This window comes from Pelodiscus sinensis, chromosome 2 (genome assembly GCF_049634645.1).
Source record: "Pelodiscus sinensis isolate JC-2024 chromosome 2, ASM4963464v1, whole genome shotgun sequence".
Classification (NCBI taxonomy): Eukaryota; Metazoa; Chordata; order Testudines; family Trionychidae; genus Pelodiscus; species Pelodiscus sinensis.
The window spans coordinates 139,827,661-139,848,147 of NC_134712.1; the positions used below are offsets into that span (position 1 = coordinate 139,827,661).

Below are 20,487 nucleotides of genomic sequence, written 5' to 3' on the forward strand. Positions count from 1 at the left end.
CCTTCAAAAATTCCTAAAATCCCTTAGGCACACAATTTTCCTAGGCTCTCATTCTGCAAAATGCTAAGCATCCTCACTTTCATTAACTTCAGAACCTTCAGGATAGGCTCAGCTTTTCATACCATCAGATGCTTAGTATGAGAACTAACAACATTTACTACTTAGGAAACATTGAAACAAAAAAAAATAAAGTATTTAGTTTTTCAATTCTCACCTGTAAATCAAGAAATAAACTATGACATTTCAGCTTCAAGACTGCAACAAGTTTGTATTTCATATTTTTCCCAGCTGTGCTGCTTGAATTGAAAGTAAGACTTGACCTGATAGAAGTACAGGCATAACTATGCAGACAAGAGAAAAAACAATACAGATTTAATATGACTATTTCCATAAATTAACCCCATAAATAGTAAATAAAGTAAGTAAATGCAAGTACCATTTCTACTAGTATGTTTTCCTTTGATATACTTATAACTGCCCTTCCCATTACCTCTCTGGGCTTAATAGAGATCTATCCAGGTAGAGTTTGAGCTGGAAGAAGGCTACATCCCTTTGGGATTTGCCTTGATGACTCATTTTGCCTTTTTTGTTCCCCATATTTTCTTCCTTAAATTATCCTGAATATGTGCGTTCACCAGCTCATACCCGTTTTCCCTTTCCAGTATAGGTTCTTTTATCCTCAGACTTTAAAGCAGTGCCTCCTGAAGCCATTTCTTGGACTCTGACTAGCTTTTTCCTTTTTATACTGTACCAGTTGTATTATTTACTGTTATTAAAGCAGTGGTCAGCAGAGCCACAAATTAAATGGGAAATCATCATCCACTGGAGATGTTTGCATTGGGTTCTGCAGGAATCTGTTATGTGCAGTAATACTCACTATCCTTATTAGCACTGAATTTACATTTTTTCTAGTTGTTTGCTGATGATGCAAGAATCAGCGGTAAGTAAAAAGGACAACAGGTCACTTAAAAAGGCCATGCATTTTAATATTACCTAGTATATACATCTAGGAGCAAAGAATGTAGGCCATACTTATAATATGCAGACCTGTGGATATATAAAGAGGGAATTATCAAGTAGAAAGTAGGAAGTTATTTTATCTCTGTCTATGCCGTTAGTGTAGTGAAACTATTACTGGAATACTGTGAACAGTTCTGGAGTCATAAAAATGTAAAAATGTGTTTAAAAATTGGAGAGAGTTCTAAAAATATCTTGGGTGATTCAAGATCTGGAAACCTGCCTTTCAGCAAGAGACTTTAAAAGCTCCATCTATATAGCTTATCTAAAAGGAGATTAAGAGGTTATTTGATCACTGCCTACAAAGTTATTTGATAAAGTAGATGAAGGCCTTACAGGTCAAATAGCAAAAGATGAAACAAACACATTCAGACTAGGCATAAGATGCGAGTTTTGTAACAGCAAGGGTAATTAACCGTTGCAACGGGATAGTTCTCCATTGGCTGAAATCTTTAAATCAAAAAACTGGATGTCTTTCTAAAAGAAAGGCTTATGCTGAATTAGAATATAAAATGGATTTAAAATTCCACTCCTCATTCAAAATCTTGGACCTAACATTCCAGACGCACCATTAGGGATGTGTATTTTTGCAATACTAACCCTGCTTTTTTGCTAAATGTTGTGAACAAATCCTGCCTCATAGCGGGTGGGACCATAGTGTCAAGAGTTTCTTTGCTTGCACTGTCTTAAGAGCTCCATATAAAGAGCTGCAAAGCAAAATCCATTTGCTGAGCCCATCAACAAGCTTTGTTGATCCTACAAAATCTGAGGAAAAATTTTTCCTCTTCTTGAGTGCCATCTGCTGGCACCTTATTTATTTACGTACAGATACAGAGCATTCTTGTAACAGACATAGCAAGTAAAGGATCTCCAAGAAAGTGCCCTGCCTCAGTCACATTTTCCCAGGCCACTTAAGCAATTCTCTCTCCAGTCACAGATGACAATCCCATTATTTCAGCAATCACTCTAGTTAGCAACTTTGATGTTGTCTTTGATTACCCTCCTTTTTTCTCTCCTTGAAACTAGATTCTCACCAAACCTTTGTCACTAAGCTTTCTATAAATACTATTGAACTCCACCATTCTTTTTCCATCCCTACTTTTAAAACACTGGCTCACAATCTTATTCCTTAGGCCTTCTCCTTAGTCACAAGGTATAGTTTCCATGAATGTATTCTCTCCTTAAAGAAAAAATTAGGAGTGACAACCAAGAACCAAAAAAAAAAAAAAAGTGCACACACATCCCCACCCCTACATACATACAAAAAGGGAGAGTGGAAACAGAATCATTATGTTTTTCATATGATATTTAGTGATGAAAAGTGCCTGACTGACGAGCCCAGAAACCATAGTTTTCCCAGAGATCAGGTACACACATGGGAGGTATCACCATAATTTTCCATGATACAATTCAATTAGTATGACTCAGCCTTAAGAGTATATAATTGAAGTTCATAATGTCTTTAGCCCCAATATCCACAGGAAATTAATTAAAATTCCACGTCCATTCAGTCATTACTACTTCCATTCAGAATGCCAGCAAGATGTCCAGTAATACCATGTGAGGCTATGAGGTTGTGGTGTTATACAAAGTTGTCCACTTCAAACTGAACAGCCCATCAAACACACTTCTTGAAAACCACATAGATGTCAGGTGGTAACTTATGGTCAATGTGACCTTAATTGGATTTGACATGGTAAACTAGAGTGAAGTGAAGACAAAGGCCTCTTTTATTGTCCAAGATAATGTTCTCATAAATTGTACAGGAGGCAGAACTAATCAGACTCATTTTGTGGTGGATCACCTTTTTCATTAGCAAAAAATAATATTTTGGTACATCGTAATGCATATTATTTATACTAGAAAGTTTGACCAGTGTCTATTTACCTGGAGTAGTCACAGTAGACCTCAAGTGTCTGTATATCTAGTAACAATCCACACCATGGGATCACACTGCAATGTGGTAATTGGTTAAACTTGGAACATCCTGGGATATCCTCATCAACTGGAAAATTCACCACAGTCTTCTTGGAGTTTATTAAAAAGCCATACTCAGGAATGCCTGTCGCCAGAGTCCTAAATTAGGTATAAATGGTTAGCAAACATATAACGTGTGATGCAGCATGTAAGTGACATTGTCTCATTAGCCTGACACTTATCAAAAGCAGTAACATTTTTGCACTTGCTACCTTACAGGAAACTATTGCAAATGTTAAGAAACAATTTGAACACAAGTGGAGAAATCTCTGAGAATAAATACATAAGAGGTGTTACAAAAGCAAAGATCACCTAACTCTTTAACTGAGTGAATGTGGTCAGAGGTACCAAAAAATAGAAGGCACTCCAAACAAAAGAAAACAATAAAGGTTAAGGAAATAATTAATGAAATGAAGAGTAATTCTTAGAGCAGAAAATGAGGCAAAAGGTAAGGATAAAAAATTACAATTAAATTTATATAAATGATAAACAGTCTTAACTTTGACCTTATTCACACCACATATTTCATTCTAGCAGAAATATCAAGCTAATATATCTATTGATAATTTAGAGGCAGGTATTGGTAGGGTGTGGTAAGGTAAATACATACTGTTAAATTTAAACTCACTTCTGCCCCTTCCCAAAACAGAGGGAAAAAGAGTAAATGCCACCCCTTGAGAATACCAAATGATATGGTTTCCTTCTTTCCTACTATCAAAATCTACAAATGCAGCCCCACAGCTTCAGTACAGTTAATACATCAGAATACTAACAACCAGAAGTTTTGAGTTAGAATAAAATAAATATAATTTAACATCAAATTAAATCTCACAATGAACATTACATTGATTGTAGTACTCTAGGCTAGAAAGATTAGTAAAGGGTAGAAGCCTTGGAATGGATAGTGTTACATAAATACATAATTTCAGCCTAACACCACTTTTGGGCTCAGGGATGATTGTATGGATTTATGAAGTCTTACAATGCTTTAGTGTTTAGAACTAGTCTAAACTTTTGGACTGAAACATTTTCCTATCAAAATACGGTCCATGAACTGCTTACTAATGAATTTTCTGGAGATGGTCAGTAGCCATCATAAATGGTGTGTTTGATTCTTCTGCCCTCACTTGCTCTTCAGTTGGCTATGATGTAACACTGAACATAGGGTTGCACACTAGAAATAAAGGGGTCAAAACTATCCATGTTGCTGTTAGACAAAGGAATTTGGGGAATTTCCTCCAGTGCTCCCCAATCTCATTTTCCACTACAAGATTTAAATAAATTACCAAAATAATTGAAAGTGGTGTGATTATGTTGTATTATTTTGACAAATACAATATGCAGAATTTTATCTCTCTATATAAAAAAGTTTTTCCTGACGTACGACAGAATGTTCCTGATGAGCAACAGAATGACGTCATCACATCATTAGTGTCAACAGGCTCTCTCAGTGAAGTGAAAGCAGCCAGAGAGAGGGGGTAAGTGAGCATAGTGAGCAGAGGCTGCATATCCTTAGTGATATTTTATTCAGAATTTGTAATATTTTGGTGCAGAATTCTCCACAGAGTAAAACAAGGCACAAAACTTGAGCCTCAACCTGCACTTAGAGAGGGTCAAGTTAATCTCGTCTAATTGATACTGGACACCAACAAGGTTCAAACCCCTTGAAGAGTCTCATTGGCCACAAACAGCAAGGTACAGCTGACTGCATTACAAACATTAAAATACACCTACAAGACTTTTCCCACTGGCTCTGCAAAAAGACATTTGGACATCAATCTAGTTCTCTTCCCTCTCAGGTTGTTGTGCTGCATTCATCTCCATGGTATCTGGGTGCTTCTGTTGGCACCCAACTGAAGAATATATCGCTAAAGAATTCTAAAGAGCTGTTCTTTGAAGCCTTCCAAAAAAGTTTCCCATGGAACATTTTTGTTGCCACCAGGGAGGACAGGAGCATCTTCATCCCAGGATTATTAAGATCAGAGAATGTTAAAGTGTTGATAGAACATAAGAATCACAGCTTTTAACCAAGAACAGAAGACAGCAGTCTGACTACTTACTATGGATGTTTTATTAATGTACCCAGAATAGCTTTTAAAGACTGAGAGAAAAAGGTCAAATAGACCAAAGGTTTTCAAACTCTGGGTCGTGTCTTGTAAGGGTAAGCGAATAGTTGGCCACGAGAGGCTTTGTTTACCTGAGCATCTTCAGGTATGGCTGCCAGTAGCCCCCAGTGGCTGTGGTTCACAATTCCTGGCCAATAGGAGCTGCAGGAAGTGGTGGCTCAGAACACACTGCTTCCTGCAGCTCCCACTGGCCAGGAACAGTGTATCACGGCCACTGAGAGCTGCAAGTAATCATGTCTGTGGACACTCGGGTAAGCAAAGCATTTCGTGGGCCACTAGTGGCTTACCCGCATCAGGTCTGTGACCCAATTTTGAAACCCCCTGCAACAGACAATGGACAGCTGCTCTGGCTCAGTTCACCTTAACAATTGAGGCAGGGAGCCCCATCAATATGAGCAGGTAAAAGGGGCTTCAAACTAGGAACAGTAGGCATCACTATAGCTCCTAGCTGGACCAGACACATACTATTTTGCTTCTAGGTGTCCAGATACTACGAGATTATTGCCAGGCAATGCAACAGGACACAGCAATCTATCATGACACTCAGAAGCGGAATTTTAAATATTTGCTTGGGAAAAAAACCCTCCAAATTCATATTATATCAATTATTTTATCCGTACCTATTAATTAACAAACAAAACATATATTCTTTTATACAGGAGATAAAAGCAAAGAAACTGTTCTAATTATTTTTATTTTAAACTTGGGTCTTTGACAACATACCTCAGAAAAGCTTTTGCTTGTATTAAGTGAGGTGTTACAAGCAAAAAGTCATCAATTAACCGTATCAGCACTCTGGAATTAAAAAAAAAAAAGTTAAATTTATATTTAGTCTGAAAATATTATTTTCTTCTATGTTGTACCTAAAGTGACAGGCTATGCACTAGTGTACTTTCATTTTACATACACAAAGACTTTTAATTTTCTTATTTTGCCTATAGTGAACTTGGGAAGTAAAGCATATCTATACTGTAGTCAGCCATAAAGCAAGGTCACGTACAGGTACCTGGAACAGAATTTCATATATGGCCATAGCAACTTACTTCTCACGGCCACATAAAAGCACAAATTACAATTGACTGACCAATCTAGAGACGTTTACTTTCTTCTTGCCCATTCTACAACTTTCTGCAGATAGAGGAATTCAGATTTCCAAAGCTGTCAATCCAGTACTAAACTGCATCACTGCTAAGGCTGAAATTTTCTAATTCAGTAGAAATTTCATACCCACTACTTTCAGAGTATTTTTGAAATCTCAGCAAAAAGGCATGTGGGCTCTCTCAACTCCCAGTTCTCACTCAGTCAGTACATAAATCTTTAACCACGCCCTGGCATTTTAATTACACACTTTCTAAATTGGGGGTAGACCATGAGCCTGCTGTAGTTTACTATAGGAGCTCATAAGCCTCCTAACACCTACAGGATGTTTATGGTCCTGATTAGCATATTGAGACCAGCAGGTGTTGATGTATGTGCATGTGTTCAGGAGGGTAGCAAATCTCTTTACCTTTATGGGGGCAGGTATGTTAGAAAGCCCCAAATGAGCCTCCAATATTTCATATATGGGCAATGGGCTGCAAGCACCTTGCGGGGGCTCCCCATGCCAGGATGCCCCTAAGGCTTATGGGAAGAGATTGGGGGACCTCTCACAGTTGTCCTAAACCTGTAGTGTTGGTGGGTATCTGACAAGTCTCATAAGACTCAGAGAGCTGATGTACTTACCAAGGCAAAGCTGCCTTAAAGCTGCAGGAACCTGAAGTGTGTATTACTAAAACTTCTTTCCAGCTGACCTCAAGACAGAAATGGGGGCAGAGAGCAAATTTCCCTCCAGCCCTGTTTGCTATTCACTAAGGAAATTCTAACACAAAATGTCATGACGGTGGAGTTAATTAGCTCCACTTCGCCTGGAGAGTAAGACCTTCAGAAAATCAGAAACTTATATTGCTTGTCCACAATAAGCAGTTTCATTTTACCAGTGACCAAAAGAACTAAAATGCCTCAATACTAATGGTACAGCAGTTTCACCATTTTATGGATTCTTTCGGCTCAAAAAGGGTATGTCTACACTACAGCGTTATTTCGAAATATCTTACTTCGAAATAATGCATCTACACACAAAATGCATTTTGAAATAGCTTTTTGTTATTTTGAAATAGCACGTCCACACTGATTAGACACTGAATTGCATTTAAGACCAGCCAGAACTGGTTCTCGCAGGGCATCATGTCAGAAGTTACCCTGTGGCCAGGGGAGCCAGCAGGGCACCCTGGGAAGGCCTGGAGGCCCCCTATTTTGAAATAAGCATCTACACAGCAATATTCCTCATGGAATGAGATTTGCCAATTTTGAAATAAGCCCTCCGCTATTTTGAATTAATTTTGAAATAACGGAATGGCTGAGTATATGCTAGGACAGTTATTTCGAAATAACAGCTGTTATTTTGAAATAACTTTTCTGTCTAGACATACTCAAAGAGTGGCCAAAAGACTTTTACAAATTCCTGATTAGACAAATATTCTATTTAAGGAAATTATTTCCATTCCTCTTTAAGGGCTTGGTCCTATGAGACACTAAGAATACTTGGGCTATGTCTACACTGCGGCAGTTTGTTGGAAGAGGAAATGCAAATGGAGTGCTCGTTTACAAATCTCGCACTCTCATTTGCATATTCTCTTCCGATCCTTTTTGCGGAAGAGGTTTTTGCGATAAAAAGCCCTGTGTAGATGAGGCCATTTTTTTTGGAAAAACCCCGTTTTGCGCAAGATCTTGTAAACCTCAGGACCTAAAATTCCTTGGGGAGGCCAATTAATTGTCAGAGACAGGCCTAGCATATTCCCTACAGATGTGTCTCATATGCCTAGGTAATGAAATTAGAAGTCTTACATGAAAACTGCAAAAATTAGCAGGCTGCCAAATCATCTTAATTAGTAACTTAACAATGTAGGAAAAATTATGAAACCAAATGTGTAGTGCTCATCTAGCATTTTGCATATGCAAATAATGGAAAATGATAGGATAAAATCTCAGTGCAGTGCAGATAGTTTAGTTAGCTCTAAGGTAAATTTACAGGCTTTCAAAAGACTGAGTTTCCTAAAAGTTTAGTTGTACTGAACTTCCTAAATTGCTACAATTGTATACATTTAAACTCTAATTTTTTTTATAAGATAAATTCCCAACCCCTTTGTACCATATCTTGAAGGTGATGTGTAGCAGTGCTGCACAATTGCAGTGTGGTCAACCAGCCTAGTGAAGGACCTGGTATAAAGGGACAGGGTATTCAAGGATTCAGAAAAAATATTACTCTGAATTAGTGTGTTTGAACATTCAATCCCTATTGTGTTTTATGCTAGTCAACATTTTTATGCAACTCTTTAGAGGAGGCAGGTTAGAATTCCTTTTGTGAAACACTCAAGACATTCTGCACAGAGTAACTACAATAATCATGAGGCTCACTTTGCCATGTAACAGCTTGGAGTTTATTATTATCATTGGCCATTATATTTCATAATTCCTTGAGAAGTGAAAATTTTCTCCGAAAACAAGGGTCCTTTGTTGCTTTGAATTCGTGCTAACAATTAAAGAAGCATTGTAGATAAAGTGCTGGAAGAAGCTCAGAAAAAAAAGAATCTTTTTATAAAGTAAAAAAACCATTTAATTGGGATATCCTATTTTATAAAGCATGGGATTTGTTATGCCACTACTGCAAAGATTTTTCAGAATGTCTGAAATGAAATGTGTAAAGTAATAGCACTGTAGAAATAATAAACCAAAGTACAAAAATAGAAAAATATTACCCTACCCATCTTGCTGTATTCCATAAAATAATTTGTTTTCCATGTTTCCATAGCATAAACTGCAAAGCAGAGTTGATAAAATGGAGCCCTGAGGAATTCCACAACACTGTAAGTAGTACCTGGTAAATAAGAAATATATAAATTAGAACTGGCAATAGAAAACTTCAGCTAGCACCGAGAGGTTTATTTACAATTTTTATAATTAGACCAAAAGATAAGAAATATAGCCAAGAAACATATATGCTTAATATTAGACAACTGGAAGACTTAAAAATGTATTGTTTTTCCTTTAAGATTTAGCTGTGATTCTTCTCAGAACACAAACATATGGGCTGTGTCTACACTGGGGCACTTATTCCGGAAAATCAGCTGCTTTTCCGGAATAAGCTGCGAGCTGTCTACACTGGCCCTTGAATTTCCGGAAAAGCAACGACGCTCTACTGTACAAAATCAGCTGCTATTCCAGAAAAACTATTCTGCTCCCGCTCGGGCATAAGTCCTTATTCCGGAACACTGTTCCGGAAAAGGGCCAGTGTAGACAGCCCAGTAGTCTTTTCCGGAAAAGCGCATCTACATTGGCCACAGACGCTTTTCCGGAAAAAGGGCTTTTCCGGAAAAGCAGCCTGCCAATGTAGACGCTCCTTTTCCGGAAAAACTGAAAACGGAATAGTATTCCGTTTTAAGCAGTTCTGGAAATTCATGCCAGTGTAGACATAGCCATAAAGTTACAAAGTTGGCATCAGGAATTAGTTATTCTAGCACTTTTTTCCTTTGCCCAATTACTAATTAGTCTAGTGACATACACATTTTGAATCACTGATAGTCTAAGTTTATAACTAATCTCAAAAGAGCTGTCTTCTATTTTCATATATTTTCAGATCCACACTTCATCTAACCATTGTCTTCATTTATACCATCTTCTATAGCCACAACATTTATTTTTTCAAACAAAACAAACTGTGACAATATGTAGAAGATATAGAGGAGGACAGAAACATTTATAAATTTATTGAGTAAATTCTGATCATGAGCTAAACCCCTTGGAGCAACGGTAAACTAGAGGACACCAAATGAAATTAACAGATAGCAGGTTTAAAACTAATAAAGAAAGTTCTTCTTCACACAGCATGTAGTCAACCTGTGGAACTTCTTGCCAGAGGAGGCTGTGAAGGCTAGGACTATAACAGAGTTTAAAGAGAAGCTAGATAATTTCAGGGAGGTTAGGTCCATAAAAGGCTATTTGCCAGGGGATAGAAATGGTGTCCCTGGCCTCTGTTTGTCAGAGACTGGAGAAGGATGGCAGGAGACAAATCGCTTGATCATCGTCTTCGGTCCACCCTCTCTGGGGCATCTGGTGCTGGCCACTGTCGGCAGACAGGCTACTGGGCTAGATGGACCTTTGGTATGACCCAGTACGGCCTTTCTTATGTTCTTACATTCTTATAGTGGACCACAAGCTAAATATGAATCAACGGTGTTACACTATTGCAAAAAAAGCAAACATGATTAAGGGATGCATTAACAGGAGTGTTTAAGGAAGACATGAGAAGTCATTCTTCCGTTCTACTCTGCGCTGACTAGGCCTCATTTGGAGCACTGTGTGCAGTTCTGGGTACCACATTTCAGGAAAGATGTGGAGAAATTGGAGAGGGTCCAGAGAAGGGCAACAAAAATGATTGAAGGGCTAGAGAACATGACCTATGAGGGAAGATTGAAATAACTGGATTTATTTAGTTTGGAAATGAGAAGAATGAGAGGGGACAAGATAGTAACTTTCAAATATCTAAAAGGGTGTCACAAGGAGGAGAGAGAAAAATTATTATCCTTAACCTCTGATAGGACAAGAAGCAATGGGCTTAAATTGCAAAAAGCGAGGCTTAGGCTGTCAGAGTAGTTAAGCACTAGCATAAGTTGCCTAGGGAGGTTGTGGAATCACCATCACTGGGGATATTTAAGAACAGGTTAGACAAACATCTATCAGGGATGATCTAGACAGTGCTTGGTCCTGCCATGAAGGCAGGGGGATGGACTTGATGATCTCTCCAGGACCCTTCCAGTTCTACTGTTCTATGATTCTATGATCTTTGGACCACTCAAAACCTTTTTGCTATTTTACCCAGGAACAATATCAGCCTAACCAGCCTGGAGATCATAGAATCATAGAACACTAGAACTGGAAAGGACCTCGAGGGGTCATCAAGTCCAGTCCCCTGCCCTCACAGTAGGACCAAGCACTGTCTAGATCAGTGGTCCCTAACCTTTTCAGGTTGGCGGGCGCCAGGGGGCGTGGCCGTTTGCCCGCCGGGCGCCAGGGGGCGGGGACACTTGCCCGCCCGAGGGCGGCACCCCCCCAGCCGCATGTCCGGGGGCGGGGCTCCCCATAGCCGCACGCCCGGGGAAGGCGCCCCCTGGCAAGCGCCGCGCGCCCGGGGCCGGCGTTCCCCCCGTAAGCGCCGCGGGGCCAAGGCCAGCGCCAGAGCCAGCAAGGGCACGCGCGGTGCGCCCGGGGGCGGGGCCAAGGCCGGCGCCGGAGCTGGCAAGGGTACGCGCGGCGCCGCCGGGACCGGCCATGCGCCCGGGGCTGGCACCTGCCAGCCCAGATTGCTCCGCGGGCGCATGTAAAGAGCCCGGCGGGCGCCATGGCGCCTGCGGGCACCGGGGTGGGGACCACGGCTCTAGATCATCCCTGACAGGTGTCTGTCTAACCTGCTCTTAAATATCCCAGTATATCCCATTTAGTCTTGTTAAATACTGTCAACTTCTTTCCAGAACTCTGAATCCTCCCATGTACTCCATTTTCTTAAATGTTATCAGTGGCTCATGACAGCTACTTTTTAAATCACCATGTTAACAGTGAACTTCAGACCAGAGAGAAAATAGCAGGCAGCTCGCAAGCACTTGCTTTGTAAACATGGTACACATTTGCCACCTACTGGCTATAAATAAATTCAGAGAAATTCTGATAACATAAATGAGAAACCTACAGTATTACAGCATCTTCATTACTAGTTTTATAGTTATGAGTATTTTTAATAAACATCACATTTATATTTTTCCCCGATTTCACCCTTCTAAACAAGCCCAACTGAAAAAGGAGGCAAGTAATGTTTGCACAACAGTGAACTGAAACAAGACAAGTGTTGAGGTTGCCTTTTTCCTGGTCTGGCACCCTCTAGTCCTGGTCCATCCCGATTTGCTGGATCAGGTCGGGGGGAGGGCGTGTCCCCTGCCACTGGCTTCCCCTCCCTGTGGCTAGCTCCGCTCGGGTGCACTACCACTCGGCTCCAGCCTGCAGGGCTTGGACTTGGGCTCCACCCCACAGCCACTGACTGGCTGGGGCTCCCCAGGGACAGAGCTCACTAACCACCGCCACAGCCCTGCTTCTCCCCCTGCTCAGCAAGGGCTCCCTAGAGATGGGAATCGCTGGCTGCCCAGCTGCTGCTGTTCTGCCTGGCCAGAGCACTCTGGGGACAGAGCTCCCCAGCCACCACGGCCCCACTTTTCCCTCTCTCGGCTGGTGCTCCCTGGGAATGGGACTTGCTTGCTGCCCTGCTTCGGCCGTGCCTTGGGGACGGGGCTCGCTGGCTGCCCTGCTGCTGCTCCACCTGGCTAGAGCTCTCCGGGGCCGGGACTCGCCAGTTCCGCTGCTGTCCCATCCAGCCAGGGCTCCCAGGAACAGGGCTCGCAGCGGGTGCACACTCCTGGGCATCAGGGCGCTCTGGTTCAACAACATCCATGTTCTGGCCAGACCAGAAAGTCCCAGATTTAGGAGGTTCAACCTACAGCAACAGTGACTCTCTAAGACCTTATAAAACTTTTCTGGTCTCTTTCCTCTGTAATTTATTCAGTTATTTTTAGATGTAAGTGATTTCTGTACTTTTTTTAAAAAATATATATATATTCACTAGAGAGAAACAAGAATTTATTATGTGAATAAATTTTTCAAGACCATTCATGCTTTTATAGATCTTAACCTAAATTAAATGACAACTGCATTTCAAAGTAAGGTCACATAACGTATCCCATCTGATGAAAGCTAGATTCTTAGTGCCAAGTGAAAGATGTTCAGATGTCCGGGTAGAATGGTAGAGACTGATGTTACTTTTCATAAATTCATTTACCTGCCCTCAATCTCCAAGATGTTGTTATGGATCATTTGCAGAAAAAAATCAAACAGGCTGGAGCTTGTCTCATTTAAAGAAAGGCTCTAAAGAAATATAAAAGATTTTATCCCAATATGGAAGAACAAGTTGGAAAGAAACATTTTGTACTTTAAGCATATTTTTATATCAGTTTAAAGCTATTAAAAGTGTATTATAATTAAAATTTAAGATTCTATATTTAAAAATGCAACACAGATACATTTGGAATTCACAATTTCTCCAGTCACTTGGGGTGGGTCAACAGCTCCAGTGCCGGCCACTGACAGCTTCAGCCCTAGCCACAGACAAAGGGCAGCCCCAGGCACTGCAGGAGATCACAACAACTCCAGCCACAGCCTCTCCGTGAGCAGGGACCATCCTAGCCATGGAGGCTGACAATGCCTCATCCCATCAGGCCCCTGATGTTCCCAGGATTATGTGCATTGCTGGTGTTGCTCTAGAAGTAGCATCATGTTGGACTTAAAATGCTTGTATATTCAGAGCCTTTTTACAATTTATTTATTTATTTGCATACTGCCAAAATTACCCTGAGAAATAAAAGCAAGAGAAAGGAAATGACGTTTTTAAAGAGCTTAGATTTTAGCAAAAGTTTAACAGAATTCCCTAGGAGAGCAAAAAGCCACTCAATAAGCCCTTTTCTGAATATCAAAAGCCTGCCACAAGCAAAGATTAAAAAAGGTCACAAGAATCAATAAGGGAAAGTGCTAGGCAATCTAAAGAAAGGAGGCACTACCAGCTCCCATTCTAATATCTGAATTAAGAATGACCTTAATTGGATTTCTCTCTCATGTTTCATAACAGTTACCTGTTCAACCACTATGGCATTTTGTAGCAATGTACTCTCTTGCAGATGGGATACAAATAGTCTCATATGGGATATAAAATCCTTGAAAGTAGAAACCTGTACACGAGGAGTAAACAAATGGTAAAATTCAGCAAAAGATGTTTTTTTTAATAACAATCAATAGTCCTTGCAAGGTGGGAAAATTCCAAAGAAAAGCCAGCACAGTAGCATTTAACTTCAAGAGGAAGTACACAAAAATAATAAAGCTAGTTATATGGAAATTAAAAGGAACAGTCATAAGAGTGAAATGCCTGCAAAATGCATGGACACATTTAACACACACTGTAACAGAGGCTCAAACTAAATGTATACCTCAAATTAAAAAAATAAATTAAAAAAAGGAACCAAAAATGCCACCAAGGCTTATGAAGTGTAAAAGAGGTGTCTAGAAAAACAAAAAGACATTGTTTGAAAACTGGGAGTCAAATCCTACTGGAGGAAAGAGAAAGGTGCATAAACTATAGTGAATCAATAGTAAAAGTATAATTAGGTAGGCTAAAAAACACTGAAGAAAAAAATACTGTTAGTCTGTAACAGCAGGAAACCTGCCAAACTGTAGGTGGGACCATGAGATAACTGAGGTGCTAAGGGAGGCATCAAAATAGACAAGGCCATTGCAGAGAAGTTAAAGGAATTCTTTGCATTGAGTTTCACTGCAAGAGATGTAAAGCAGATTCCATATCTGAGCCATTTGTTTTCAGGTGAAAATTTGAAGAATTAACCTAGATAGATGTGTCAAGAAAAAAGATTTTGAAGCAAAGTTATAAATTAAACAGTAACCAGTTACCAGGACCAGATGCCAGTTCCTTCAGAACTCAAATATGAAATTGCAGAGCTCCTGTGTTATGTAACCTGAGCTTAAATCAGCCTCTGCATTGACAGTTACAGGCAGGTAAGCCTAATGTCAGCATCCGATAAACTGGTTGAAACTATGGTAAAGAACAGAATTATTAGACACAATTTGTTCAGGAAGAGTCAACATAGTTTTTGTAAAGGTAAATCATGCCTCACCAATATATTAGAATTCTTTGAGGGTGTCAATGAACATATGGACCAGGCTGATCCAGATACTATATTACAGGTTGAACCTCTTTAGTCCAGCACCCTTGGGAGCTGACCAACCGAACCAGAAAATTTGCCGAATCACAGGAGGTCAATATTATGAATGGGTCTCTTTATTTTTATTTCACTGGGTGAATAAATGGAACTACACTTGCAATGCTGCTTAATAATGTATGGCTGTACTGATACACCCTATAAAAGCCTATGCCTTGCCAAGGCTGATCAGCTTTCTTCGTAACGAAGAATTCATGTTGTTAAACAATTTTACTGTATTGGCACAAGAAAATAAATAGATAAAACATAAAAAACATGTTTATGCTTAGAAGCATTATCAGCACTTCCTCTGCTTGCTGGGCTCTGAGAAGACATATAGGGGTATTGTAGAATTCTGTGGTATTTTTTAGCTCTGAAAGCCAGGACTAGTGGCTTTAAACAAAATTTTGGGGGCCATGAGAAACCACACCCACAATAAGCGGTCATCCGTCTAAATAAAATCATGCTGGACCACGGATGTTGTCAGATCAGAGAGTGCCAGACTAGAGAGGTTCAACCTGTAGATATATTTGAAATTTCAGAAAGCCTTTGACAAGATCCCTTACCAAAGGCTCAGAAGCAAAGTTAGGCAGGTCCTGTCATGGATCAGTAATTGTTTAAAAGATTGGAAATAAAAGAGTAGAATAAATGGTCAGTTTTTATACTGGAAAGATGTACAGTAGACTTCCGATAATCTGGTACCCTTGGGACCCAAGGGGTATCGGAAGTACTCCAGAGCGATGCTGTGACAGGTCTGCCGGGACCCGCACTGCGTGGGGGGGTCAGCGGGGAACGGCGCAGGAAAAGGTGAACCCTCCGCCTTGTTGCAGGGAGGCGGTGGAAGCCTCGCACAGCTGGCTTGCAAGCGGTGGCGGCAGAGAGGAGGCAAGAGGCAGGCAGCTGTTTAAGGCAGGTGGACGGAGGTGGAGGGGGGGGGTCAGCGGGGAACTCTGCCTGCCTCTCACCCCCTCTCCACCGCCACTTACAAGCCAGTGCAGGGCTTCCACTGCCTCCCCGCAACACGACGGAGGGTATGCCCCTCGCTGTGCCATTCCCCGCCAACATCGCTGCCCTCCCATCCCCCGCCCACCTGCCTGCCTTAAACAGCTGCCTGCCTTTCGCCCCCTCTCCTCCGCCGCCTCTGGGCAGCTCCAATTGTCCAGCTGGCCGGAGCACTTCCGGCTTCCACTTGGTGCTGGACTATCTGGAGTGCCGGACAATTGGAGTTCTACTGTAAATAGCAGAGTCGTCCTGAGGATCCATACCAATACCAGTGCTGTTGAACCTGTTGCAAATTGTTTATGAACAAGGGGTAAACAGTGAGGTGACACAGTCTACAGAGGATATAAAATGACTCAAGATAGTTAGTCCAAAGCTGCCTGCAAAAGGATCTCACAAATCTGGTTCACTGGGCAATAAAATGGCTATGAAATTCAGTGTTTGAAAACATAGTACCAACTATATATACATATAAAATGATGGGATCTAAATTAGATGTTAGCATACTAGAAAGAAATCTTGGGATTCTTCATGGCTAGTTCTCTAAAAACATCGGCTCAATGTGCTGCAGAAGAAAAAAACCTAACAATGTAAGGAACCATTAGAAAAGGGACAGATTACAAAACAGAAAATAACAATGTCATTATATAATTCCATGGTACACTCAACACCTTGCATATTGCATGCAGTTCCCATCACCCCATCTAAAAAAGGATATGTTAGAACTGAACAAGGTATAATGAATGAAAACAAAAATGATAAAAGGTTTGAAACTGTTTTCATATGAAGAAAGATTAAAAAGACTGGGATTGTTCAATTTAGAAAAGTGATAAGTAAGGGGGATATAACTGAGGTCTATAAAATCATGAATGGGATGGAAAAAGTAAATATGGGAGTGCTCTTTGCCCCTTCAAATAACACAAAAACCAGGAGTCACCCCGTGAAATAGTCAGCAGGTTTAAAACTAACAAAAGGAAAGTGCTTCTTTACACCACACAATGCAGAGTCAACCCATGGAATTTATTGCAAGGGAATGTTGAAAAGGCCAAAAGTATAGCTGGGTTCAAAACGGAATTAGATGAGTTCATGGAGAGTAGGCTCAACAATGGCTTTTAGCCAAGGTGGTCAGGGATATAACCCCATGCTCTGGGTATCCCTAACACTTACAGCCAGAAACTGGGACTAGTTGACATGCAATGGATCATTTGATAATTGCCCTGTTCTGTTCAGTCCCGCTATAGCATCCAGAACTACTGACTGCCAGAAGACAGGATACTGAGCTAACTGGACCATTGGTCTGACCGAGCATGGCCACTATTGTGTTCAGTAAGCCTAATTCTGTTGTGCTATATTCCAGCTCATTAACTTAACAGTCATTAAAATGGAATGGAGTCAGCCCGGATATGGTTTTCATATCACAAAGCAGACAGTTTAAAGTACAGCACAAGTATTGAGTTACCAAAATCTTGCATCATACTGTGACAAGGTGTAGGGGAAAAAACAGCTACATTGTAAAGAAGTAACATGGATTTCCCTTACTACTCGCCCTCATGGCTGCTCAGAGGAAGGGACAGAATAACTGTTGGGAAGGCCTGGGGAATGGGCCTTGTCTCCTGCAGCAAGTTTCCAATATGAAGTATGGATGTGTGTGTGTTAGAACTGAGTGCAAGTATGTGCTTTTTTAAAAAAAAATAGAATGTCCATGTATGCAATAACTGGATAGTTAAGCTAAGGGTTGGCAATTAAAAAAGAATGAAATGAATATGTTCCAAAGCAGAACATTGATAATAACAAGAAATGAGCCACTCATACATGTCTTCTGTAGTATTTTCTGATTTGTCCATTCATGTTAATCTTGATCACTGCATAGCGCCGTATGAAATAGACTGTTTTTTTCTCAGGATCCAGGATTTGTGAAATGACATCCACAAGTTTATCATGAGGAATAGCATCATAAGCCCCAGTCACATCAGCCTGAAATAGAAAAAAAAAAAAAGACAGACACAGACACAGACACATACTATGCTACTGTAAGTGCCCTTATACACATATAAACAAAGCTAAGGAAAAAAAGACAAAAACAGGGGAGCCAACAGCTGCACCAGGCTGCTGTGTGGAAGGGTGGTAACTCAGCTCTTCACTTCCCCAGTCAGCTGTAAGAGCCACCTGGAGCATGCTGTGTGACACTCCAGCAGTGATTTATAAGGCCCCATGTGCCACAGATGTTGCCCTGGCAGTGGCCAGAGCCCTGGGTCCCTTTGAATCACCAGGCCCCAGGGCAGTTGTCTTCTCAGTACCCCCCACCCCCGCTCACCCCAGCAAACCTGGACAAAAATGCCCAGAAAATATTAGTTTGCTCAGGGCTGTAACAGGCCTGTTGTGCCATTTAGTCCATTCCCTTATTCTGACAAGTGGGGATGCCCAAAACATCTGCTTCCGCTAAGTTTAAGCTGTTATTATAAGGGGAATGATAGTGATCACTATGTTTAGGTTGCTTAACAACTTCTATATTGTGTGTGCATAAAAAGCAGAATTACGGTTTCAAATGAAACCTTAACTCTAACATTTCTGAACTTTCCAGTTCTTGGCTGTGCATTCTAAATGACTTTACTGTAATCATGTTTGTATGGGTTGTTACAAATGTCTATCCATTTCAAAGATAAGCTTTTAAGGCTCCTCTACTAGCCACAAGCTGGGTGTGCAATTGATTTTCAGCAACATCTGATGTTTTTAATGCAACCCAGGGAGCAGTTTTCACTGGATTTTTCTGTTTTCTTAATGCTGATTTTTTCCCAGTGAGAGGAGTGTTTCATTTCTTTTCTAGAATATTTGAATCAGGCAGTAGTCAAACTATTCAGATTATTTGTACTGGTTTAATAATTTCTAGCATTTTTTGTGTAGGTGTGTGTTTGTGTGGATTTTATTTTCTTCAAAATATAAGTTCAGAGCTTGGGAAAACTTGCCAGACAGGTGGTTGATGAGAACAGTATCTCTGTAAATAAAATGCTAATGTGAAAGCTGAGTGGGCTGAGTGAAAGTTATAGATGAGTGAAGTTCAGAAGCACCGTTCTGGTGGGAAGGCCAGACTGCTTAGCTTCATCTCTGCACTTGACCCTTCCTCAGAGACTGGTTTGGGAGGAGAGGGAAGCGCTGTCTCTAACTGTTAAATCTTGTGGATAAATGTGCAGCTTCTCCCATCTGCCTACCTTCCTTTTCCTATTGGAGGTGTGACACTCAAGCGCACCCATTAGCCTCATGGCTGCTACAATTGTAACCCAATGTGTGTCTTTGTTTCTCTTCTAGTGGCTGGTCCACTTAAGAGATTAAATAACTAAGACTACGTCTACACTGCTGGCTTCTTGCGCAAGAATGGCTGTTCTTAGGCAAAAACTTGTGGAGCGTCTAGAGTGCAAGTGCATTCTTGTACAAATAAATTTACAGTGTGGAGGCAGGAAAAGAGAATAAGGGAATTTGTGTGCAGTCATCTTGGTCTTGTTAACAAGAGAGCAAGAGTCAGGCTAAGTCTGTGGCCTGACAACGCGAGATCTGTAATTAGACGCTGCCTTCGCCTCTCGCCTCCATACGGAGATAAGGATAGAATGCTGACTCTGGCAGGGACCTTGAGATAAGGAGCATCTGGGTGGAACTAAATAACTGTTAGCCATTGGTGTTTGTAATGGGAAGGAGACTAATTGTTATTGTTATTATAACTAATAGACAGTATATAAACTGCTTCATAATTGCTTGTATTCGAAGATCTGCCACGGAGGGGGGGGGGGGGGGCTTCCCCCCCTGTCCGAACCAGTTTTTCCCTTGCTGCAGCTCGTAATAAAACTGCCTCTGGCTACTTGTTGCTTACAAACTCAGAGTGAGGACAATGTTTTCTTCCACAACAGTAAAGCGTCGGAACAGAGGGCTTCTTGCACAAGAAGGCAGTGTGGACAGGCAACAGGGGTTTCTTGAGCAAGAACACCCTATGGCTAAAATGGCCATCCAAGCTTTCTTGCGCAAGAGCGCATCCACACTGCCATGGATGCTCTTGCGCAAACACATCTCTTGTGCAAAAGCACATGGCAGTGTGGATGTGCTCGTGCGCAAGACCTTTTGCGCAAAACAGTTCTTGCGCAAGAAACCTGCAGTACAGATGTAGCCTAAGAGAGTCACTACTTCAGTTTAAGTGGAAGAGGTTCATGCTTTTAGTACTGAAGGGGTTATAGTCAGCTACTTTGGTAACCCAAAGTGAGGGTTATATCCCAATGATCCAGTGAGATTAGGGGCTCATCTCTTCCTTCCTAACCTCAATTTTCAGCCATCCTCTCTTGTGAATACTTTCTTTGTTTGCCTCCGGTGCTTCTCACTGATTTCTCAAGCAACATCCCTACTGTACAAAAAGTTTTGAATAGCAGAAGTGAAACTGACCCGACAACAAACTTTATTTGGCAGTGTTTGATGCACAGCAACTGTCTGAAAAT

General features: G+C 41.0%; 1 protein-coding gene across 4 annotated transcripts in view; it reads right to left on the reverse strand.

Annotated features, from left to right (window-relative positions):
- Window positions 1–20,487, reverse strand: part of TERT (telomerase reverse transcriptase) — a 53,856-nt gene that overhangs the window by 12,879 nt on the left and 20,490 nt on the right. For all 4 annotated transcript variants that reach the window (XR_012901816.1, XR_012901815.1, XM_075921515.1 and 1 more), the window contains exons 6-12: window positions 17,828–17,989; window positions 13,883–13,978; window positions 13,036–13,121; window positions 8,920–9,033; window positions 5,844–5,915; window positions 2,905–3,093; window positions 215–341 (exon numbers count right to left, since the gene is read on the reverse strand). Coding sequence is in view for 2 of the 4 variants with exons in the window: in XM_075921515.1 (XP_075777630.1) it covers window positions 215–341; window positions 2,905–3,093; window positions 5,844–5,915; window positions 8,920–9,033; window positions 13,036–13,121; window positions 13,883–13,978; window positions 17,828–17,989 (846 nt within the window). In the remaining 2 variants the exon portion in view is untranslated. The remainder of the gene's footprint in view (window positions 1–214; window positions 342–2,904; window positions 3,094–5,843; window positions 5,916–8,919; window positions 9,034–13,035; window positions 13,122–13,882; window positions 13,979–17,827; window positions 17,990–20,487) is intronic.